Genomic DNA, 26,510 nt, shown 5'->3' on the forward strand with positions numbered 1-26,510 from the left:
CAGGATATGCTGAAACTCAAACAGAGGGGCATTACAAAATTGAGCAACATCAAATAAAGCTTGCAGAGCAAATTTTGTAAAAAGCACACCTGTGATACACATACATTGCATAGGCAAACGCGTCACACTGTCATATGACGGCACATATAGTACCTGGAATCAATTGATAATGCACAAGCGTAATTAATGGCGTTGGTGAAGGTCACACCCAAACAACACGCTCTTCAACACCTTCCCATAGTTCTCCAGCCTGACCATATGAGATGTGGAACTGGATTCATGGCTGACCATCATCGAGCTGTGGTGCTCACTAGGGAGGCACGAGTTTGAGTCTGTGACAAAAGGGCAAACAAGAACTGAAACGAACTTGCTTATGACAACAGCTTCAGATTCTAACTAAATCACTGAATCATCATTGCAGTGCAATAAATTACGAAACATCTCACATGTACTGCCATCATTTCAACCTCCGACATAAGGACACGTTTACTGACCTTCCAATGCATTTTGCATTTAAATATGGCAAAAGTGGGCTGAATCTGAACCAGATTGATAAAATCAATGCTTTTGAACATTGTTTGTGGAAGGGTTTTATAGTTAACTAAAATTGTTACTTTTTTGTTACTTGAAATAAAATAAACTTTAACTGAAAACTAAAACGTTAAGCTATAGTTTTAAGGGTAACACTCTAGAATAAGGCTTCATTTATTAGTATTATTGTTAATAGGCTATTATATGTAGCCTATTAACTAACTTGAACCAACCATGAACAATACATTTGTAACAGTATTTATTCATCCTTGCTAATGTTAGTTAATAAAAATACAGTAATTCGTTGTTCATGTTAGTGCACGGTGCATTAACTAAAGTTAACAAATACTTTAGATTTTAATAATGTATTAGTAAATGTTTAAATTTCCCTGCATGCTTTGCCATGTCATTCAAAAGGGACAGTAAATGCCAAAATGTTGTGTCAAAGTTATATAATGTTTTTTTTATGCAAGATTAATGTTAAGTGTGAGAATTTCAAATTTAGAGCACTTACAAAATAAAATCTGCAAGTTCTGCTTGCTTAAACTTTACATTTCTTAGCTTAAAAAAATGTGAGGCAACTGAAGTAAACAAGGCTAGACTCGAGTTCCGTCTGTGAAGTAATCCAGCACTTTTAGTCATGTTTTTAACTTTGAATGAAAACACTAACTCACTAACTAATAAACAGAACGATTCTAAAACGCACAAAATCTGATGATTAAAAACCAGGCTTAAAATCAGCCCAACCCTAAAAGCATCACGGTGTGATTAGTGTGAGAAAACAGTCTGAATCACTAAACAGCCTTAAGTCCTATACGGACGGTAAATGTTTCTCACATGGAAATCCGTAAAAATGATTTTGCATGCCACCTCAGTGATAAAACTTGTGCATTCGGATGGTGATTTATTCATGGTGGAGGAGCGAGTTTTGTGGACCTGCTCACGTGGTCAATAACATGATCGTATGCTGTAAATAAAATGTCATATTCTTGGTATAATAAGAATAAATGCATATTTAATTTAATAATAGGAAAATAATATCCTAATTATTATTTAAATCGGTTTAAAAAGAGGAAGATGGATGCACATTATGGTTAAATTGGTTTTCGGTCTTGTATTTTATCTCAAAAATAAAGGATGTCATTTTATTCCACATGGAAATAAGCGGAAATAAGTTAATACAGCCTCTAATTTACATGAGGTAAACATAATGCTGCTCGGTTATTTTAACATATATAATTGCGGTCGTAATAACGTCCCATTTCAAATGTTTACGTGCTTTTCATTCTTTTTATTTTTCGAGCGGTGATGAAATATATTGCTCTTGTAAATACTTGCCAGCATTTCAGTAATAAAAGTCTAGATCTTTAAAACGCATCCAAATGACAGCGAAGCGCAACCGTACGGTGAATTTTGAAATGATATATTCTTGAAAACTCAGAGATGTGGATTGGGACGGCAATTCAATTACCACACGTAGGTACAGTAGGCCAGGGATTTTTACTCGGGTGGTGGGAGAAAAACACTGACATTATGAATTCAGACGGCAATAAAATCACTGACTAGTCCCGGTCAATGATGAAAATACCTTATGACGCCACGAGAAACAATTACCGTCCGAATAGGGCTTTGAACGTCTTGATTCAAACTCACGCAACCGTGAATTTCCCGTCTGATGCTTGTGACATCTATAAACAGTGACACGTTGCTGCTTAAACACAACAGACCAAAACATACATTCAGACTCATTAAACACTGATTCATATCCCTCTTGAGTTCAACCCAAATACAGTTATCTGTCAAGCTAAGACAAACAGTCAAACACCCATCCAGAACAGAGTTAACTACGCTAATCTAACCATTTAGAGTGAGTAAGAGTTCTGCTACAGCTGTTAGAAGTCTTAAAGACTCAGCTGTTTTTTTCCATTTATATAATATCTTATGAGGACGTCATTGAAAAACAGAACTGGGTGTGAACTTGAAGCATAGCCAAAAAAAAAAAAATCATGAAAAAGTGTCACAATGGACGTTATTATGATTTAAATGGATTAAAATAAAAGTAACAAACAGACACATTCTAACATGTAAAAATCATATGAACCATGGCAATAAAATATAAGCATGGATAATAGCGCTGCATTTTGTTACTGCATGTTATAAGTTCTTTAGTTTGCAAACTACACCCAGACACATGGTGTGGTTAAGTAATTACGCGAATGAGCAATTATGCAACTGAAGCCATGCACAGCCAAACATCTTTTGACTTCTTTGCTTCTGTGCGTATAGAGAAAACGACCAATGAAGGAAGTGAAATCAGATCTGTTGCTCGTTTTCGGCACCAGACTCCTCTGGACGGAGAGCTGCCATACTTGCCACAGCCGTTGACTCCAAAACAAGCGTCTGGCCCATAAAGTACACATTAAAAGAAGATAGATTAAAAAATAAAAAGGCATTTACGCTAACCAAGGCGGTGTTATATTAGCTTGGTTCACCACGCTTTGTTTTCCTTGAGTTCTCTTAAACCGGGGCTAAAAACAGAAAGCCACATTATTGCAATTCTTCTGAACAAACTTTGAACAAGTCCATATGGTTTTAACTTGGGTTTTTTTTATCATAAAGGAATCATTTTATCCTATCCAAACCTTCTCACATGAATCTCTTATTCCTCCAAACCAAAATACAAATGGCTACATGCAAACTTTTCCAGAATTTCCATGAAAGTGAAAATGATCCAAAAGGCACCAGAACAATTAACCTAAAACACATTCACAGAGAATCAGCCCTGTTTATATGGCTATGTTTGAAATGGTATACTAACTGTACACTCTTTACCACTTATGCAGTACACAACATCCACATTATCTATATGCATTGCATGGAAAATCCTACCACAAATGGTAAAAGTGTATATTATACAGTTCAAAAGTTTAGGGTCAGTAATCTTTGCTGATCTTTTTAACTTTCTATATTCATCAAAGAATCCCGAAAATGTTCGTAGAGCAACAAATCAGCATATTAGAATGATTTATGAAGGATCATTTATTCAAACTTGCAAAAAAAATAAGATAGCTGGACACTACCTTGCTGAATTAAACATGCAAAGTGCTGAGTAAACTAAAGTTTGAAACATTTATATAATTTGTTTCCGATACAGTGCATACTGTGCAGTCTTCCAAACGCAGGCACAGAGATATTTTCGTCTCTCTAAAAGAGATAAAACCGGTCTAAAGCAAAGAAATGAGCAGAATACGAGAAGTCACAGAAGTATGCAGACAGAGGCTAGTGACTGATGGGTCACAGCTTTGGGTCAGTGGACATCCGGAACAATTAAGAGGAAAGAACGCATTACCACACCAGTGGCCCAGATGCCGGAATACAGTGACCGCGGTCTAAATTTACCCCGTTTGGGATGAAAGATTGAGGTGCAAGTGCAGGATTATGACGTGCAAAAACCAGCAGAAAAAACGGTCATACTATTTTTATAATTGTATGACCAAGTTAGTCTAGCCCTGTTCACAATAAGCATTCACTTTACGAACAAATACCAAAATGTATCATTTCCACAGAAGAAAGTCACAGGTTTGGAACGACAATGGTGAGCAAATGATTACAGATTTTTCATTTTCAGGTGAACTATTGAGTATTCAGTAACACTTTACAGGTCTAATTTGCTAAAGTGCCCATGTTATGCTATTTGCATCCAAGGTATAAAAAAAAAAAAACAACACTGTAATTTTCTCATAATATACATTGCAGTATCACCTCTTTTCTCAGTGTTTGATAAAGGATTCAGTCTCTCTAAACCCCTCCTTTCCGAGTCTCTACTCTGATTGGTCAGATGGCCCAGTCTGTTATGACAGCACATGTCAAAGGAAACGCACATTGCCATTTCTGAATTTCAGCTCCAGATCTTCTTCAGCACTTGACACACAGTGATACAAACAGTAACAATGGCGACGTTTTACCGTACACTCTAAAAAAAAAAGGTTCTATATGGCACCAAAAATGGTTTTTGGCTCGTAATCATAGGGGAACCTTTTTAAGTGCTGTATAGCACCAATTTTGGTGCTTCATTGGTTCTTCAGAGGTGCTATATAGTACCTTAGTCAAAGAACCGGTGAAGAACCTCAGAAGAACCGCTGAAGCACCACTGATGAACCACTGAAGAACCACTGAAGCACCAGCATTGGTGCTATATAACACTTAAAAAGGTTCCCCTATGATTACGAGCCAAGAACCATTTTTGGTGCCATATAAAACCTTTTTTTTTTTTGGAGTGTATCAATTCGAGTCCTCATCCTTTGAAAATGCAGCAAAGTGGATTTGCTTCTTCTCATTTGAGTCTTCTCGGCATGTCGACCACATAAACCAAACTCTTCCAGGCCTCAGTTACGACTACGGCAGAGTTGTTTGCGGGCAGCCAATGAAAACCATAGGCTGGCATTATGAAAATTTGTTACAAACCTATCTAGGTTTGTCAGGAAAGTAAGACGAATTCCTGAAGACTCAATTCAAGCAATTCAGAATCAGTTCTTTCTTTAGGAGACAATAACTATTTATCATGCACTCTGATCGTTGAACCTTTTCCATTTACAAAGATCTATATTGCACGCTACATGAAAGGAAATATCTGAAAAAGCATCACTTTAACGTTGGTTAATGCATTACGTACCTTTATTAACCATTGTTAATGCTAGTTAATAAACATTTTCATGTTAGTTTATAGTGCATTAACTAATGTTAACAGATGATTAAGTAATGGTTGAGATTAACTTAGATGAATAAATGCTGGAGAAGTGTTTTTCATTGTTAGTTCACGTCAACCAATATAGTTAACTAATGCTAACAAATGAAACCTTATTGTAAAGCGCTACAGCATATTCTTACAAATCGATCTGGTTTTAATCCAAACACTCTTGCCAGCGGTCGTCCCTCGTTTTAGGAGATTAATCTTGGGCATTCATGCTAAATACAATCCTCCAGAATGAACCTGCAGCTTCAACAGCCAAGCAGGTGAAACCAGACGAACATTGAACAACTTCTGTTTGTTGTGTCATGGTTTGAGTCAAACTCGGACCACAAAAGATCAGCCACAAACAGTCTGGCAGACAAGCCCATTCACAGAAGCTGATGACAAACATCTGTGGAGTGGCATGGGATTTCTATGCTTGCGTACAGAGAACCTGAAAGGCCTATGGACTAAACTTCCTTGAGTGACTAATACTGAGAGGGCCTTTTTCAAACTAAACCTGTGGTTCACGTACAAGCAACTGCACAATCACTTCCTTCGTAAAGCAAAGTTCACTCCAGGCCAACAGAGTTCACCGACTCTGGGACAAGCTCACAAGGTCTTGTGTCCATTAAATAAAGGCTTTTCTAGCACAAAAGAGACTTCTTTTGGTTCTCTCCACTACTTAATTGCTTTCCACCAGTAGTTTTCCACATTTCAGTGCCCTAAAAGGAGCTAGAAGTTCCACTAGGCAAATCTTCATTATCTTTAAAATGTGCTACACTCTTAAAAAATAAAGGGGGTTTTCACACATAGAAGAACCATTTTTGGTTCCCCAAAGAAGCTTTAAGTGATCAGTTCTTAAATGTGTGAAGAACATTTTAACAATGTCTAAAGAACCTTTTTCCACTATAAAGACCCTCCATGGTTCTTCATGCAACCATCAAAACCAATAAAGAACCTTTATTTTTTTTAAGAGTGTAAGTATGACCAGAAGGACAAGTCCATCCATGCTAAAGGAGTAGTAGACAATGTCGAACTTCACTTTTTCGCAAGAAACATTCCTCTCAATGTGTGTTTCAACATGTAGCATCAGCAAAACCAAATGTGCATGTACACACCCACACCCACACCTGGAAAACAGCCACCATTATCACAAAAGCAAGCAAGAATATGAATTACAATGCGATTTTTTAGACTGATTTCTGAAGTGACATTCAAGAATTGACCATGAAGGACTTTAGCTAACAGTATTTATGATTATACTTTTTTCTTATTTTTTTAAATACAACTAAAATTTCACAAATCAATGTAAGAGTGAAATCTCATAAATATTGCCCTGCGTGAACACAATTAGTGCCAACACTTTCCATAGTTCATCATGTGTACAGGACATGCTCTGAAATTATTGCTAAAAGTTAAATAATTTCACATTAATAACCTAAATGACAAAATAGAAATTAAAGAAAGAAAAACCTTAGGAAGCATAATGTCTACCCATCTGCTGTCTAACCAGAGACACATGTAGCAAAGACAGAAGCGGAAAACTCACCAGCAGCTGCGCGCAATCTACTCAAACTCTGTCAAGTGCTCTGAGAGAGCCGTCTCGAGCTCCACTCTGTGACGCAACGCTGCTATCCATAGCTTTAGGGGAGGAATAGGTGGAGAAATAGACATACAGGAAAGAGGGAGAGGGAGGGGGAGAAAGAGAGAGAGCGAGAGAGAGTCTAGAAGGAAGTGAAAGGAGAGGGAACGCTTCAAAGTTGATTTCTCTCTTAGCGAGGAAAGAACTACATCTCACAAAACAAGTCCAGCTCATATTTCAGCCGGGAAAAACGTAAGAAAATAAACTAAGAAAATACAAAACAAAACAAGTTTTTTTTTTTTTAAAGTTAGATCAAGTGTCAAACTTTCATATGTGAATGTATACGTGAAAATATACAAATCAATGTAAACTACAAATCTCCTGAACAACTAAATCATGATTGTTAATACAATATATACAAATATAAAATATAAATATATAAAAATATAAAATATATAAATATATATACAGGGAGTGCAGAATTATTAGGCACGTTGATTTTCTGATCATATTTTTTTTCCAGGCACATTTGACCAATTCCAAACCACAGTAATCCTAATAACTACTATTGATTTAGTTTTTAATAATGTATAAGTGATATATAATTGTTCATGAAGGCTGGAAATGAAAATCACCTTATATTCAGGTGTGCAGAATTATTAGGCATGTTTTCTTTTACAGATAAATTGAGCCAAAAAAGAGATTTAACTCAGACTGAAAAGTCAAAAAGTATTAAATGCCCATGAGAAGGATGCAATACTAATGCAATACTAGACATTGCAGTTAAGGCGTGACCATTGGACAGTGAAATGCTCGTTGGGTCAGCAGGATCTGACAAAAACAGGTGGTGAAGAAAAGACACCTGTTAACTGCAAAAGAATTAAGAATTAAGGTGAAGAATTAAGGGTGAAACCATCAGGAACCCTTTAGTCTCCAGCGCCACCATTTTCCAAAGCTGCAACCTACCTGGAGTCTCCAGAAGTGCAAGGTGTCAGGATCTCAGAGACTTCAGTTAGGTAAAGAATCCTAAAAAATGACCCCCACTAAATAAGAATCATAAGCTGAAGTGTTGTAAAATACATGAAGCCTGCTTTTTTATAGGCTTTATAGGTTTTATAGGTTGAGAGTGACTCTTGAAGGACCAGCTCCACATCCTCTAGTACCACTGTTTGAAGAATTCATCTTCCAGAATCTGGCAGTACGTTTTGGGAGTTCATTTTAGTCCATCCTGAAGTCCGTTTTGCAGAGATGGACTAAAAATGAACTCCCAAAACGTACTGCCAGATTCTGGAAGATGAATTCTTCAAACAGTGGTACTAGAGGATGTGGTGCTGGTCCTTCAAGAGTCACTCTCAACCTATCTGTCCATAAAGCCTATAAAAAAACCTTCTTCATGTATTTTACAACACTTCAGCTTGTGATTCTTATCTAGTGGGGGTCATTTTTTAGGATTCTTTACCTAACTGAAGTCTCTGAGATCCTGACACCTTGCACTTCTGGAGACTCCAGGTAGGTTGCAGCTCTGGAAAATGGTGGCGCTGGAGACTAAAGGGTTCCTGATGGTTTCACCCTTAATTCTTCACCTTAATTCTTAATTCTTTTGCAGTTAACAGGTGTCTTTTCTTCACCACCTGTTTTTGTCAGATCCTGCTGACCCAACGAGCATTTCACTGTCCAATGGTCATGCCTTAACTGCAATGTCTAGTATTGCATTAGTATTGCATCCTTCTCATGGGCATTTAATACTTTTTGACTTTTCAGTCTGAGTTAAATCTCTTTTTTGGCTCAATTTATCTGTAAAAGAAAACATGCCTAATAATTCTGCACACCTGAATATAAGGTGATTTTCATTTCCAGCCTTCATGAACAATTATATATCACTTATACATTATTAAATACTAAATCAATAGTAGTTATTAGGATTACTGTGGTTTGGAATTGGTCAAATGTGCCTGGAAAAAAAATATGATCAGAAAATCAACGTGCCTAATAATTCTGCACTCCCTGTATAAATATATTATATATAAATGAAAAAATGAAAAAATAAAAAGGAATATAAATATAAAAATATAAAGATAAAGATAAATATTAAGATAAATCAATAAATATATATATACACATATGACAATTAAGGAGATTCTCACAAATTTAATTACCATAATGCACCCATATGTTTTTCTTTTGCCGTTCTCAAAAGAGTAATACAGTATTTAATAATGCAAAAACTACTATAATACAACCATTTATGTAAATCATATATTCATAAAGCCATACACCAAACACTAATATTATGTATTAATACTTTCACAATTGAAGTACTATATATTTTTTGCATGACAGAATTTGAAGTAATGAAACTGGTAATGAGTATAGAAGGGGAAATTAGTTAAATATAGTTTTTACATTGCAAATATTTTTGTATTATATCATGGTACATGTAAAATAAAACATTGTAATATCATGGCAGGCTACTGAATGACTACCATAATCATATACCATGTTTTTCACATGATGCTAGCAACATTGAAAGAAAATCAGTACCATGAAGAATTGCAACAGTACCATGGTACAGATTCAGGGGGGAATGAATATCTTGTTACTGTAAGTATCATTTTCCAAGAAATTTGTAAAAGCGTGGGGGGTGTATGGGGTTACATGAACATATCCAAATTTAAAATCTTCCCCCATCCAAAAAAAATCCACAATTTTATGCCAAAATTACTGTTCACTCATGCACCGACAATGTCAACATATGGATCAAACATGCATGACATAACCATGAAAAATGAATGACCAATCATTAAAAAAGGAAAATCTATACACACAATTACAAGGAATGTCTCCCTGGCATACTATATGATGCACTCACCAGCGGCCGATCAGAGTCGCACGAGTGTTTGCATGTATGCATGTTGCTCCACACTTCTGTACGCCAAACCGCTGTCCTCTATTCTCGCTCCAGCGCAAACTGCTCCTTCCCCTGCAGTCTGGCAGGATTTGTTGGACCGGGGTGCTTTCAATCTAATAACTCTGTAAGCTGGTGTGTGTGTTATACAAGGTGAATGTCTCTACCCCTGGAGAATATCCGTGTGGCATTTCCTTCAACGCTGATGCGGTTTATACCCCCGGGCGGTGATTGTGGGACTATTTAACTGCCAGAGACTCAAGAATGTGTGGGGAGGAAGACATCAGATTTAATCTTGTTGACGGTACAGTGTGTAGAGCAGGACCCAGTGTATGTTTACTACAACACCATCCCCGCGCACACAATGCACATAAAACGGAATCAAGAATTAAGTTGTTTTTTATATTAATCCTACTTATTTAGTTCTATCTTTCTATTCTCCTGTGATTCTTATCTTCAGGTGACTCTTATCTTTGAAAATAAGTTCACATCCAGTTTAATGGATTCTTGAGAAGGAGATATGATCACCATGTGGGAAAAGTGCTAAAAAAAGGAAAGTATGAAGGCTTAAAATTAGTACTGATAACAGGTCATAATTACAGTCATTAAAAACCTTATGCTGTATTATGAGCACCTTGGTCAAGCATGATTCTGATTGGTCAAGCATTCTGTGGTCATATATTTGTAATGTGAATGATTATCCCTTATTTGCTATATAGCTGTGCTCTCTTTATTCTCACAATTCCAATCAAGCATTTTATGTCCATTTTGTGAATTATATTGCGACTACTATTTTGAAGCGTTGTGTAATGACGTAACGTGCTGTAAACAAGATGGATGAAGTTTGCTACTCCTGTCTCGTGTGCTTTATTGCTGCTTACAAACTCCTGACAGACACCATACATTTATTTATTTTATTTGGTAAGTAGCTGTGTATCAAGTGGGACAAATGTACAAATCACAAAATAAAGCCCTTTAGGCTTTCACAAGACCCCTGATCACCCTGTAGGGGGGTATTTTGTGATAATGGCCATCTGGCTGTACATTAGATCATCAAGAGATCATTAGTTGATGTGGATTCAAACTGTTAAACAGAAAGATTAGCCAGATATTTGCACACACTTATTTAATTTGTGCATTTGCTCATTCCTGGGGGAAAATTACTGACCAACTGGTTTAAATACTTCAATAATCAAGTTAAATCAAAATTAAACTTTAAATGTGAATTTATGAAAATATAAAATAAAATAAAATAAAATAAAATAACAGCATAAAAGGAAATCCTGTTATTTTTGGACCATTGGCATCATTTTCTTGTGTGGCTATCACCAGACCAAGCTCAATTTAAGATTGATAGTTGGTCTGGGGAGTCTGCTCTGTATTTTCTACTGCACAAGAGGTGTGATAAACGAGCATAATTCAAATGACTCTATGCAATTGGATAGTCCTTCAACCAATCAGACCACAAGAGATAAATGGGCAACGACCCATCGCTTCTCTAGCAGTCATCGTGTTAAACCCGCCAATAGCGCGCCAGGTGGATAAGCCCGTCTGTGTTTTGTTCCCGCAAAAGTGTAACAGAAGCAGTAGAAATGAATATACAGATTTCCAGACTTAGTTGCAGGGCGAAATCAAATCGGCGGCAGATCAGGCTAGGTTTACACAGTCTAATAATTTTCATGACTACTAATAATTCTCATTTCAGTATTAAAAAAAAGCTCATTTTAGAAAGGTCAAATACATTGATTTTATATATTTTCATAAATTCACTGTTAAACAGTGATGCCAGTAACGCCTTACTTAGTAACGCGTTACTCTAATTTGACCACTTTTTCCAGTAACGAGTAATCTAACGCGTTACTATTTCCAAACCAGTAATCAGATTAAAGTAACTTATCCAAGTCCCTGTGAGTTACTTTTTTTTTGTCATTTTCCTTAGTAAAAATATATATTTTTGCTTTCTTGTTTAGTCTCAGCAGAGTTTTCCTGCATAGAGAACTACGAGGCGGCCGCCTCCGTCTGTCGACAAAACTCAAGACAGGCAGTCACTTGCTCAGATTAGGCATGTCGTGATAATTAAATAATCATCAGAAATATATATTGTCACATTATCCTTCAGCAATCATTATTAGAATATTATTATTTGCTAGTAGCCTACAAAGTCATCTAAAGCCATTCCATAGCTGAATGTCTTTCCTCCGCTGTAGCTGTCAATCATTCTCCGTTCAGCAAAACTGCGCGTCGCGTTCGGTTCCAGTCAGCAGCACGGTAAAGCTCACTCCATATGATATATTCCCATTATAATACTTGATATGTTGATAAAATAATTTATCTTCCTGGAGTTTATCTAGCGGTTTCTGAAAGATGTTGTGCTCGCTACTCAGGTGACAACACAAGGACTATTAATTAGCATCACACGCACAATAACCAGAATTAAAAACTGTGAAGAAACAAATAATCAGTGAATGTTTGGACCGATATAGGCTACATAGTAGACTAGGATTTGTGGGCTCAACGCTCATCTTCTCTTTATGCCGTGAACTTTTCAATGTGCACTCGCGCTGCACTGCACACACTGATTCCATGTTGCTTTAAGCGCATCATTCTGCACCCAGGATGCGCATAAGCGCTTTGTTGCCGCTCTGTTTTGAAGCGTTTCATATATTTTCATAGTTTTGTGCACTTAAAGATTATTAAAAAATATATTGTTCTCACGGATCGATCAAATATTTGTTGTCCCTTTACAGAGCTGCACATTACGTTTACAATAAAATATAAATCTTGTAATTTTATATTATTTGTGTAGGCCCATATCATTATTTACATTCATATATAAATTAAAAATGTTTTTCATAAATGTATTTAATAAGAACACAAAGTAATTTGTACCTTTTCATTAACATGTTTAGGGTTTTATGTTTAGTGTTTTATGTTTAGTGTTGGCAAAAACGGTTGTCATTTTTATGTTGAGGCTGCAGAGGTGTTGTTGGCAACTGATGAATGTAACTAATAAAGTAACTTGTAATCTAACTTAGTTACTTTTAAAATCAAGTAATCTGTAAAGTAACTTAGTTACTTTTAAAATCAAGTAATCTGTAAAGTAACTAAGTTACTTTTTCAAAGTAACTGTGGCAACACTGCTGTTAAACATTATATCATGCTCTTTAAAAACTTTTTAAATAAGTTATTATAAAGTGTTACCCAACAAATTTTAAAAGAGCTAAGTAAAATTAATGAAATGTATATAAAATATACATTAACAAAAAACGTCAAATGGAATTGAAAAATAATTACCCATTTTTAAAGCTCTCCCCTCTTGTCTGACATTTGCCATGTTTCCATCTACCTATTTTTATACACATTTTGGGATATCGCTTTAAAAAATAAAAAGCGCTTGATGGAAATGCCAAGATGCACAAACACATTTACAGAATAAATCCCTAGATGCGCAACAACAACAACAACAAAAAAAAACTCATGCAACTTTGCCTGAACAGTGGATGTGATTAGATAACTGGACTAACCAGCGGATCAGTCTCATTGCACAGCATCTCAAAAGTAGTTTTAGTTAGTCTGAAATGCCTGGGCAAAAGTCTGTCATGAGAATAATTTCCTCGCCGAAGCATCTTATACAACTGCGTTTGCAAACACATGCATCCGAACGCAAGACAACATGACAGTGTTCAGTTTATCTGCATGCTCAGAGGCACAAGTCATTTATCATGTAGGATAAAAGAGCCACAGTGGCTTCCCCGATTGCAGCAACTTCCATTTTTATTACAGATATTTTGCACCAATTTCCCAGAAATTATGATTTTCTTGGACAAAAGTGATGGAAATTGTGCTTTATTTGCAAATTATTTATGCGATATTCCAATTGTGTGCATAAGTTAAATTCTCAACTTTAACTTCAAACCACTATTGTCTGATGTGGCAAGCAGGGCGGGCACGAGAGCCGTGGGAATGGAGCAAGGTCTGTGGCACGAGTGCTAATGTGACACCTCTCCGAGTCTCACGGAGGAGCTCCGGAAGGATAAAAGGATGAGTGATGACAGTGCAAGGAGTGAGGACCAGGCCTGGATTTTATGTTGTTTTGTTTTAATTTATGCTGCACTCTGTGTTTATTTTTGGATTAAATATTGTTGAACATTCGCTGGTTCCCACCTCCTCCTTCCCTTAGCCTTAAAGCTTAATACGTTGGTGCCGAAATCCAGGAGGAAGGAGGAACACTGTGCCATTGAGCGGGAGCAAAGTCTGGAGGGTTGGAGTAACTTGCCGGGGGGGATGGACGAACTCGCCTGCGTTCACCTGGGTTGTGGAGGAGCCCGGCCAGAGGAGCCAGGCCAGAGGAGCCAGGCCGGAGGAGCCAGGCCGGAGGAGCCAGGCCAGAGGAGCCAGGCCAGAGGAGCCAGGCCAGAGGAGCCAGGCCAGAGGAGCCAGGCCAGAGGAGCCAGGCCAGAGGAGCCAGGCCGGAGGAGCCAAGCCGGAGGAGCCAGGCAAGAGGAGCCAGGCAAGAGGAGCCAGGCAAGAGGAGCCAGGCAAGAGGAGCCAGGCAAGAGGAGCCAGGCCGGAGGAGACAGGCCGGAGGAGACAGGCCGGAGGAGACAGGCCAGAGGAGCCAGGCCAGAGGAGCCAGGCCGGAGGAGCCAGGCCAGAGGAGCCAGGCAAGAGGAGCCAGGCAAGAGGAGCCAGGAAAGAGGAGCCAGGCAAGAGGAGCCAGGCAAGAGGAGCCAGGCAAGAGGAGCCAGGCAAGAGGAGCCAGGCAAGAGGAGCCAGGCAAGAGGAGCCAGGCAAGAGGAGCCAGGCAAGAGGACAGAGGACCCAGGCTGGAGGAGCAAGGCCGAAGGAGCCAGGCCGGAGGAGCCAGGCAAGAGGAGCCAGGCAAGAGGCTTCCTCCTCATCTTAGCAATCTGCATTTCTTTATTTCTGGAGAGCGTGTGGCGGCGCTTTAAATAGCTGCGGCTTGGAGGCTTGCTCCAAACTTCATTTCGTTGCATAGTACTTGTACATGTGTAATGACAATAAACTTGAATCTCATCTCATCTCAAGAGGAGCCAGGCAAGAGGAGCAAGGCAAGAGGAGCAAGGCAAGAGGAGCCAGACATCGCAGAGGAGTTCACCCAGCTGGTGGAGGACCGGATGGCAGTGCGTTGTGGGAACTGGACCAATATTTTTTTCCTCTCACATCCCCTTTTCTCTCGCCTCATCGGTCCTTACCCCTGGGCCCAGGGTGGGGGTGGGGGGTAGTAGAGTGCAATTTCAAGGGTACTCCACGGCCTGCGAGGGATGATGGGGGTATGGTGGCAAGATAGGCGGGCCAAGAGCTGTGGGAATGGAGCGAGTCTCACAGAGGAGCTCCGGAAGGATAAAAGTAAGAGTGAAGACGGTGCAAGGAGAGAGGACCAGGCCTGGGTTTTATGTTGTTTAAATTTATGCAAAAATCTTCCATGAGGGGGGCTACTGCTTTACTTTTGGTTTGTTGTTTGTTTATTTTTTGGATTAAAGTTTGTTGGACGTTCGCTGGTTCCCACCTCCTCCTTCCCTGAACCCTAAACCTTGCTACATCTAACCAAACAGATCTCGCTCCAAACTGGTGGCATTGGTGGAGCCAACATTGCTGGTCATGATGCTCAAACAAAGAATGATTTGAAACCACCAGGGAGCTGATCATGTCACATAAGGCCTGTCAGTCAAACATATGAGGAGCAAATCCTAATGAACCCCAAAACAGATGACTGCACAACGTTTACAGAGTTTACAGAGATTTACCACAGTACTACATAAAACAAAACCTCCCTTTCAGAGTGTGTTTTGTCGAGGGTGTGTTGTTTTTAGTTCTGCTTTATTGCATCAGTGTTGTATTACCAGGATTAGAAACTTAGGGTGTAAAATACGCTTGACGTAATAGTCCACGTGAGTCATATCGAGCCCACCTCTACCAAATGCACTCGGTCCTGATCGACTTGAATGGATCTGAGGTTCAAGAGCTCCCTAAACAAAACTCAATGTTCCTCTGGCATTCACAGTAAACCCTGCTGAGCTTCACTCAAATCCTCTACAATTAGCTTCCTACATAAGAGACAGTGTGTGCGTGTCTGTTCGGGGAATAGTGTCCCATCCTCCAGAACCCCCTGCTGTCTACCACAAATTAAAAGAGTCTATATTTAAAGAGGCAGACAGCAGCAATACAATTACCTGAGGGGATCAGGTGCTCCAGGCAAAGAAATCGGGAAGATCCGGCATAAGTGCTTCAACACAGCTGATGCCCATCTGACACAATACAGCCCTTTTTGTCATAGCGCAAGAACACAGGGCAGTCCTGCACATGTGTTGTGACTGTTCAAATCGCTAGGATAGTCAGACTCTCTTATCTGAAGGTGCAGCGATTTCTAGCTTGACAAACCAAATTCCTTAAAGGTGAACTATGTAGGATTTTTGCAGTAAAACATCCAGAAACCACTAGGCCAGTGTTATATATTTTGTTCAGTTGAGTACTTAGAATATCCCAAATGTTTTCAACTATTTGTAAATCGTGAGAAAATTGCTATTTTAACCAAGGAGCCGGGACGTGTGAGCTATGCGTGTGAGGGAGTCGCCTGTCGATTGCGTCATATCTGCGTCACCCTCGGTCTCCGGTTTTATTCAGTGAAACACTTTACTCTCACTGCAGTGTGAACAAGTGTCATAGCAGCCGCCGAGCGAACGTCATAACTTCCTTTTCAACACACTCAGATATATCTAATACGATAAACAGAGCTGCTTTACCTCACACTCAGCACTGGAGAAGAGGAAGTGCCGCCGGCAACCGTGTCATAATAAAAGTCCCGCCAGCGACTATGCCATAATAACAGTCCCGCTCTTCAATCGCTCCTGCGGCCTTGCTCAGCTTCACAACACTCGCTCCTGCTCTGCTTCAGACTACAGTAATGTTAATAATCGCATCCATGAACATGATTTCTGCCCGAGTCCTATCCTGACTGTTTCCCACCGGCTGTGAGGTGAAAACCACATGTCCCGAGATTCTGCGCTCAAACGTGGCGTCATCAAACTACGCCTTTGTTTTGAACAGGCGACCTCTAGTGGACGGAAAAGTTACATAGTGTAGCTTTAATAGGTCCCATCGCTAAGATTTTTCAATATTTTTGAAAGAAGTCACTTATGCTCACCAAGACTGCATTTATTTGTTCAATAATACAGTAAAACTGTAGTATTGTGATATGTTATTTCAATTTAAAATAATTAATGCTGGGCAATCGATTAATCGCATCCAAAAAAAAGTTTGTGTTTACATAATACACTCACCTAAAGGATTATTAGGAACACCTGTTCAATTTCTCATTAATGCAATTATCTAATCAACCAATCACATGGCAGTTGCTTCAATGGATTTAGGGGTGTGGTCCTGGTCAAGAAAATCTCCTGAACTCCAAACTGAATGTCAGAATGGGAAATTGAGCGTGGAATAGTTGTTGGTGCCAGACCGGCCGGTCTGAGTATTTCACAATCTGCTCAGTTACTGGGATTTTCACGCACAACCATTTCTAGGGTTTACAAAGAATTGTGTGAAAAGGGAAAAACATCCAGTATGCGGCAGTCCTGTGGGCGAAAATGCCTTGTTGATGCTAGAGGTCAGAGGAGAATGGGCCGACTGATTCAAGCTGATAGAAGAGCAACTTTGACTGAAATAACCACTCGTTACAACCGAGGTATGCAGCAAAGCATTTGTGAAGCCACAACACGCACAACCTTGAGGCGGATGGGCTACAACAGCAGAAGACCCCACCGGGTACCACTCATCTCCACTACAAATAGGAAAAAGAGGCTACAATTTGCACGAGCTCACCAAAATTGGACAGTTGAAGACTGGAAAAATGTTGCCTGGTCTGATGAGTCTCGATTTCTGTTGAGACATTCAGATGGTAGAGTCAGAATTTGGCGTAAACAGAATGAGAACATGGATCCATCATGCCTTGTTACCACTGTGCAGGCTGGTGGTGGTGGTGTAATGGTGTGGGGGATGTTTTCTTGGCACACTTTAGGCCCCTTAGTGCCAATTGGGCATCGTTTAAATGCCACGGCCTACCTGAGCATTGTTTCTGACCATGTCCATCCCTTTATGACCTCCATGTACCCATCCTCTGATGGCTACTTCCAGCAGGATAATGCACCATGTCACAAAGCTCGAATCATTTCAAATTGGTTTCTTGAACATGACAATCAGTTCACTGTACTAAAATGGCCGCCACAGTCACCAGATCTCAACCCAATAGAGCATCTTTGGGATGTGGTGGAACGGGAGCTTCGTGCCCTGGATGTGCATCCCACAAATCTCCAGCAACTGCAAGATGCTATCCTATCAATATGGGCCAACATTTCTAAAGAATGCTTTCAGCACCTTGTTGAATCAATGCCACGTAGAATTAAGGCAGTTCTGAAGGCGAAAGGGGGTCAAACACAGTATTAGTATGGTGTTCCTAATAATCCTTTAGGTGAGTATATGTGTGTGTGTACGGTGTATAATTATCATGTATATATAAATACACACACATGCATGTCTATATTTAAGAAGAATCTGTTATATTTATAGATACAAATATAGATACATATATATATATATATATATGAGATTATATAAATATATATATACAGTATATACATACAGTATATACATGCAAATATTTCTTAAATATATACATGAGACACAGTACACACACATATATTATGTAAACACAAACTTTTATTTTGGATTAATCGATTGCCCAGCACTAAAAATAATTTATTTTAATATATTTATTTTTAAATGTAATTTATTCGTGAGATCAAAGCTGGATTTTCAGCATCATTACTCCAGAAACATTTCTTATGATTATCAATGTTGAACGCAGTTGATATAAAAGTTCAAAAGAACAAGAAAATAATAATTCACAAAAGCCATACAGTAGATTTATGAGATAAATAGGCTGAAATTAGTTCATTATTTACTGAAAATAGTTAGGGTGCGTTCACACTTAGTTCGGGTTGTTTGGTCCGGACCCAAAAAAAATGTAGTCCATTTAGTCCTTAGCGTTCACATTGGCATTTTAACGCCGAACCTAAAGGCTTCCTAAACTGCTGTGTGCTGGGCTAAATGCGCTCGTTGTATGTGCGTGCGGAGCTACATATGATGGTATTCTGACCAGCTGAGAACTCGTGAAGAGCTTATAAAATGTGTATGCGTGAGCACCCAGGTTCAGATGGCAGTGTTCACACTTATTCAAATGAACCGCACTAACAGAGCAATCGCACCAGTGTGTTTTAATCGAACCAAGCATGCCAAGTGTGAACACACCTTTAAACTTCAGAACTAAATCCATCAGATTCAAACTATTCCTTCAAATGATTGACAAGGGGTAATTTTGGACGTGTTCAGGTACCAAACTGCATTTTGCAAAATAAATAAATCAAAGTTCCTGCAAGGTCACGTGTTTTGGTCACGTGTTTTGGTCTCATCCTAGCAGCATTTCTGTTTTCTATGTTTTTTTGTGAAAGTCTGATATCTGATTCACTCCTTCAGCACTGGAGAAACAACTAGTCATCTTTCGGATAACTATACGAAGAGATTTAATGTTCCATTTCTGAGAAATCAACATTAGGCAATGGCTTCTTTCCCAAGAAGGTGTGCAAACCCTCCCAGAAAACACCTGATAGTGTGACAGGCTTTATGTGTTAGCTGGAACTATTATATTTGTCAAAAATCAGTCAGATCGTACTATTCCATTTATTTGCGTGGCTGATGAATGAAAACGCTCATGTCAGGCCCGGTTCCAGAATCAAATCACTGAGGGTGCTCTAGTAAAGTGCAACTAAGCAACGGCTCCACCATAGCAGTGTACAGTGAAAAATGTATGATTATTTATTTACAAGTCATTTACCAATAATAATAAAAAATATTTAGCTACAAATTGTCTAATAATCTATTAGTCTACCTTTACATTGCTTTAATGTGTTACTAGCATTTTAACATGTCATCATCATGAGAACCAGAAAAAAAGGTTTGTGAATTGAGATTTTTTTTGTTTTGTGGTAATTTTTTTTTAAATCCTATGTTATATGCTATATCCTCTGCGCTGTAGAGGACACCAGAGCACATTTAAAGTAATGAATAGACAAACAATGGAATTTTTTTTTCATTCACCAATCAATTATGCTTCAAGTTTTTTTTATTCAAACTTTGCATAAAGATGATTCTCAATGTTATGAAAGATACAGAATAATTTGATATACCTTTTTACTTTATGCAATGTGTGTAAACATGGCCATAAATGCCATTCCCATTTAAGGCAATGCATCTATACACTGTACCTAGTTTGTATATTAATGTGTTTTGGGACAATATGTCATGCAAAAAGACGTGTAATAATATTTCCATAAGTGTGTCTTGTATTTCATAAGAATATCCAGACTTAAAATGGTGTATGTTGTCAGAGAAATTCGCTAAATAATGTCCTCTACAGAGGCAAAACTTCTCATCTGGGTCTCAGGAGGATATTTCTGTCTCGTGCAGAGTGGCATTTATATTTAGATGGTCACTTCCGAAACATTGCAGCATGCAATTGACCGTCGGTCCTCTTAGCAACAATAGTTTTACTCAATGAATGACTGTAGCCTCGAAAGTGAGCCAAGATCGCTACAATCACCAGAATGCTGTTGCTTTGTCAGTTCATCGTTATCTCACAAAGTTCCGTTGTCAACAATAAATATCTTACTTACTGACTTTGTTTGTTAATGAGAGGTTTCGTGAGCCTGCATTGAATAGTGAATAGCCTAAAAACTGCCATTTTGAGTTCGAGAGATCAACAACTATATCTGTGATTGGCTACACTGCTCAATGCTGCAAAACACGCTGTAAGTAGATGCATTTGACGTTCTCCAGAGTTCGGACCCAAATTTGCAAATCTGCCAAATCTGTTTCGCCAATATTCTTTGGTGCTTTTGCTTGCGTTTGAGGGTGCTTAGCACCCTCTAGCACCCCCGTAGAACCGGGCCTGGCTCATGTGCGGTTTCTGTGATTGAAGAACGACTGGTGACAGACGGTCTTGTGCACCACTTAAAAGACACCCCATGTGTTCTGCATTGAAAAGCCATTATCCTACTCTGACCGGCAGATTTTCGTGCCCAGTCCACATCCTCAATGCCAGCAGACGCTCCAACGGTGAGCGGTCAATGACCATCACGCAATAGTGAAGTAATCCTTCCATTCCTTCACATAGGAAACCACTCATCTGGGTCTTTGCTCGCTCACTTCATCTTATGAGCCATTACCTTGTCCACTGGAGCTGAATTTATGCTTTCGGTGGTTATTTAATGGCATTACAATCTGTGGGGAAAATTCAACAACGACTGGGGCACACATCTTAATTCAGACACGAATGAATGAAAGCAAACACGCGCTGTTTCCTGAGTGCAAAAGAATACTCTGCCACAAAAACCTGTTGGACCCACAATTTAAAAATGTCACCATTTACCCTCTCACATCTCGTTATAATGGACTTTCTTTTGAGGAACACAAAAGGAGAAATTTAAGACAATATTAATGATTCAATATTAGACCTGTCACGATTATAAAAATAATCGTTTGATCGCGATTAATTGGTCTAATCGCGGTCAATTGGTCTAATCGCGGTCATTACAGGTGATCGTTATTATTGCCCACTATTAGAAGACACAAGGGGGCCCTGTAGTTAGTAGCGGGAAGTTCGGATCATTTTACAGACTCGGATCTTTGAATCTCGTTCAGCAAAATGAAAAAAAAAAAAATTTGAGTCATTTCAGCATAACAGGAAGAACGAAAGACTCGGACCCGGCGGAACGCGAACCTCGAAAGATGAACTAATTCTCTTTCCGGTTCTGACAGCATAGTCTACTATAGGACTGACAGGAAGAACGAAAGACTCAACCCGAACTCGAGGGATGAACTAACATTTTCTGTTTCATGTACAGAACCTATGGGATTTTGCGCACACGCGCGGCCAACAAAAGAACGGATCACTCTCTGAGACAACTCGGTAGTCCCGAGTCATATAAAGAATCATTCGTTCATGAACGACGTACCTGCAGCACTCTACTTCTACCGGTCTCCCTCTGAATTCATTACGCTGAGCATTACGTTCAAATGATATTGCCCTGTTGATTTCTCCATCCTGAGTTAGAGCAGCCCAGTTATTCAACAAAGATGGATTTAGTTTCAAAGCCGAAAACGACAACGTCAATCAACATGACATCATGGCTTTGCTTAACTTTCTAAAGCCAAATGGCGTGTTATCTGTACGCATTTTGAGCTATCCGCGTGTATGTCTACGCTGTGTGATTCCGCGTGTATGTGTACGCCGAAACAAACCATAATCTCCACGTGTATGTCTACGCAGTGTGATTCCGCTTGTATGTGTACGCCGAAACGAACCATCATCTCCGCGTGTATGTCTACGCCGTGTGATTCCGCGTGAATGTAAATGGATTTATAAACATACTAAATTATGGTTTTTTTTTTTAAATGTAAAAATGCAGAATGTTTCTTGTGATGGGTAGGTTTAGGGGCAGTGTGTGTGTGTGTGTGTGTGTGTGTGTGTGTGTGTGTGTGTGTGTGTGTGTGTGTGTGTGTGATGGGTAGGGACAGTGTAGGGGGATAGAATGAAACGGCGTTGATAAACACGTTAAAAAGCGATTATGCGTCTTGATAGCACTCCAAAATGGCATAGCGAATTGGCGTGTCATACATAGGTTTCCTTTAATTTCCAAGTTGGCGAGAAAGTAGCCTACATGTGCATATGTGCAACAAGTAACGTTACTGCTTCTGAAAGAATGTTCAGTACAGCTGGCAACATTGTCACCCCAGTTAGATGCTGTCTTAAGCCAGAAAAAGTCAACATGCTAGTGTTTCTTTCCCGTAATCTACCAAGCCATTAAGGAGCATGATTGTTTTTATTTCAGAATTTGATTTTTATGGCCTGTTCTGTTATGGTCATAGTTTATATTTGTGATTCATTGTTTTTGTTATTTACAGAATTTTCAAAGTTGTAAAATATATTTATATTTTACTTTAGTTTGGAATGAGATATTGACAGTCCTTTATGTGTTATGGTAACTTTATGGTGATTGTTTCTATTATTTATACTTTCATATACATTTACATTGTTTCTTTAAATGTACACATTTCTGAAAGATACATATTTTTCATTGATTAAATTACTTTAATATTTAAAGGCTTTAAGTGTATTAATGTGTTATTGCAAGTGACAACTTACAAGGGATTCAATTAAATAATCACAACAATTTGTATGACAATTAATCGACAAAGCCCTAAAACAGGCAATTAATCGCCAAAGCCCTAAAATAGACAATTAATCGTCATAATCGCAATTATTTATTGGACAATTAATCGTCAGCTAAATTTCATAATCGTGACAGCCCTATTCAATATTAATGAGGAACAGTTTTAAAAAGAATGCTAACGCACCATAAAAGCCGACCAAAATTGTGTGTTGTATCTAAAGTCTTCTTTAAAAACCATAAAATAGATTTGAGACCAAAATTAGTTTGTCATTTACTGAAAATCTTTGAGTCAGTGAGTTGAACCGATTCAGTTCCAATCATGAGTGAATCATTTTTGTGAACCAGGTCAAATGATTAATTGAAAAGTTCCAACTTTTATAGCCATATAACAGTTGTGTGTGACAGACTGAAAATAATTCGTTATTCACAGAAAATCAGAGTTGAATTTAAGAACTGAATCAGTTCTAATCATGAAAAAATCATTTTTTGTGAACTGAACTGGATCAAATGATTCATTAAAAAGATTCATTCACAAATTTCAAAAGCGATCTGATATATTTATGCGACAAACTCTCCAAAATTATTTTGTTACATACCAAAAATCTTTGAAATTTGAAAACTGAATCAGTCCCGATCATGAGCGGATCATTTTTGTGAACTGGGTCAAATGATTCATTGAAAAGATCCAACAAAAAAAGTGATTAATTCACAAACTTTAAAAGTCACGCAACAAATTTGTTTGGCAAACAGACCTTTTTTTTTTTTGCCAGCATCTGCTGAAAATCCTTTAGGCAGTGAGTTGAGATTGAACTGCAAATCACTACTACTCATTGAAAAGATCCAACTCAAAAGAATTCATGATGACAGAATTTAAATTTTTGGAACGCATGCAAAAACCAACAATACTATGATAGACTCACAAGTTGACCTCAATCAATTAGTCAGTTGTGAATGGTCCATCCCCATTTCTAGTCAAATGACAAGCGGATATGCAAAGTCAAATATTGCCCAAACAGCCTGTGTGGGCCCACGGCGCTGTCTTACAGCTCATCACGGTTCTTAAAGGAGACATCCAGGATCATTTATTCAAAAAAGAAGCAATCATCAACCTCTGCCGCTGCCCAGAGTTATCCATGAATCATTAGGGTAATGAAAAGCTAAATATTTATGGGCCGTTTCAGAACAGACGCAAATGAGAAAAGACGGCAGAACGAGACGGCATGTGTTCCATCACTCACCAACATGCCTTGGGAAAGATTTACAGTGGAATGAGGAAACAGAAGGAAAAGCTGAAGTTATCTGGAAATGGATAGCGAGGACCTTTTCCCTGAAGGAAATTTTCAGAGTGGCATTTGAGTGGGAGGCTCGATGGCAGGAGACTTATTTTGACAAGGATAAGGCGTTATAGAGAAAGTGAGGGCACTTATCTGATCTATCTATCACTGTATCTGACACACAAACCAACCCGCAGAGCTCTCAGCTGTTTGTCTTTGGTGGGGTGGATTCTCTGGCGATCCACACCTTGTCTAGTCCTGTCGGATCGTGAATGGAGGTAATTGGCACTGAGTGATGGAAGCACGCTCAGACTGGCCCCATCTCTAACATGGAAACCGAATCAGACACCAGAAGATACAACCGGAAAGAAAGTCTCCAGTCCCGTTAGCCATTCATTTAGCTTTTTTCTTCAAACATTTTAATAGAAATGCGGGGAATAGGCTCAGAAAAGTGTTACTTTTAAATAACTGAAAAAAGTATAAGTACTAAAATGGCTAAAACTGAAATAAGAAAACAATAAATTAAAATATAAACTATATTATAATTGAAATATTATAATAGAAATATTAAAAAAACTGTATAAAATCGATAAAGCACATACAATTTACAAAACAAAAAATATTAAAATTAGTTTGATAATTTAAATAAAACACTAAAATGTTAGATATAATACAAAATTTAAAACTATATAAATATAAATAATAATAAAAATGACAAAACTAAACCTAAAACTACACTATATTGCCAAAAGTATTGGGACACCCCTCCAAATCATTGAATTCAGGTGTTGCAATCACTTCCATGGCCACAAGTGTATAAAATCAAGCACTAGGCATGCAGACGCTTCTACAAGCCTTTGTGAAAGAACGGGTCGCTCTCAGGAGCTCAGTGAACTCAAGCGTGGTACCTAGATAGGGTGCCACCTGTGCAAAGTCCATTCATGAAATTTCCTCACTACTAAATATTCAACGGTCAACTGTTAGTGATATTATAACAAAGTGGAAGCAATTGGGAACAACAGCAACTCAACCATGAAGTGGTAGGCCATGTAAAAAAAAAAAAATTCACAGAGCGGGGTCAGCGCATGCTGAGGGACACAGTGCGCAAAAATCTCCAACTTCTGCAGTATCACTAGACCTCCAAACTTCATGTGGCCTTCAGATTATCTCAAGAACAGTGCGTAGAGAGCTTTGTGGAATGGGTTTCCATGGCCGAGCAGCTCATCGAAGCCTTACATCACCAAGTGCACTGCAAAGTGTCAGATGCAGTGGTGTAAAGCATGCCGCCACTGGACTCTAGAGCAGCGGAGACGTGTTCTCTGGAGTGACCAATCACGCTTCTAAGTGTGGGTTTGGCAGTACTTGCCTGACTGCATTGTGCCAAGTGTAAAGTTTGATGGAGGGGGGGGATTATGCTCTGATCTCTTAAAACTTTAGCATACCAAGCCATTTTGGACAATTTCATGCTCCCAATTTTGTGGGAACAGTTTGGGGACGGCCCCTTCCTGTTAACAACATGACTGCGCACCAGTGCACAAAGCAAAGTCCATAAAGACATAGATGAGTGAGTTTGGTGTGGAGGAACTTGACTGGCCTGCACAGAGTCCTGACCTCAACCCGATAGAACACCTTTGGGATGAATTAGAGCGGAGACTGCAAGCCAGGCCTTCTCGTCCAACATCAGTGCCTGATCTCACAAATGCGCTTCTAGAAGAATGGTCAAAAATTCCCATAAAACAAAAAAAACCCTTCCTAGAAGAGTTATAAAACTCCATATTAAACCCTACGGATAAAGAATGGGATGTCATTACAGTTCATGTGCATGTAAAGGCAGGCGTCTCAAAACTTTTGGCAATATAGTATATAAAAATATATATTTTCAGTAACTGAAATAAAGCTGAAAAACTTAGAAATGTTGCTTTGGCTACTATCTGTAATAAAGGAGTTTGAGTTGAAGTAGAAAAAATAAAACTGAAATAAATAATGTAATATGATCTTGATTTTGAATTTGTGCCGTGCAACACGTCAGAACATGTACAACACTGTCAGCCAACATCTCCGACAACCAGCTCATTTTTAAGGCTTTCCATAATTACTTGCTTAAAATGACTGCATTCTACTAGGTTATACAAATGCCACACCACAGCATTTTCAAAACTGTCGAAAGCAAGCACTTTCT

General features: G+C 38.7%; 1 protein-coding gene across 6 annotated transcripts in view; it reads right to left on the bottom strand.

Moving 5' to 3' along the window:
* The window catches only part of plekhg5b (pleckstrin homology domain containing, family G (with RhoGef domain) member 5b), a gene marked incomplete at its 3' end in the record, with an annotated part of 102,252 nt that overhangs the window by 50,840 nt on the left and 24,902 nt on the right, over positions 1-26,510 (bottom strand). The window contains exon 1 of one of the 6 annotated variants that reach the window (XM_079802890.1): positions 9,715-9,959. The exons of 4 other annotated variants lie outside the window; for them this stretch is intronic. In XM_079802890.1, coding sequence (XP_079659016.1) covers positions 9,715-9,756 — 42 coding nt within the window. In that variant the 5' untranslated portion in view covers positions 9,757-9,959. Of the gene's footprint in view, positions 1-6,812; positions 6,903-9,714; positions 9,960-26,510 lie in introns of those variants that run through there. One more of the 6 variants, XM_079802891.1, reaches the window with a different exon arrangement.

The sequence above is a fragment of the Gobio gobio genome, assembly GCF_949357685.1.
Source record: "Gobio gobio genome assembly, chromosome: 21".
Classification (NCBI taxonomy): Eukaryota; Metazoa; Chordata; class Actinopteri; order Cypriniformes; family Gobionidae; genus Gobio; species Gobio gobio.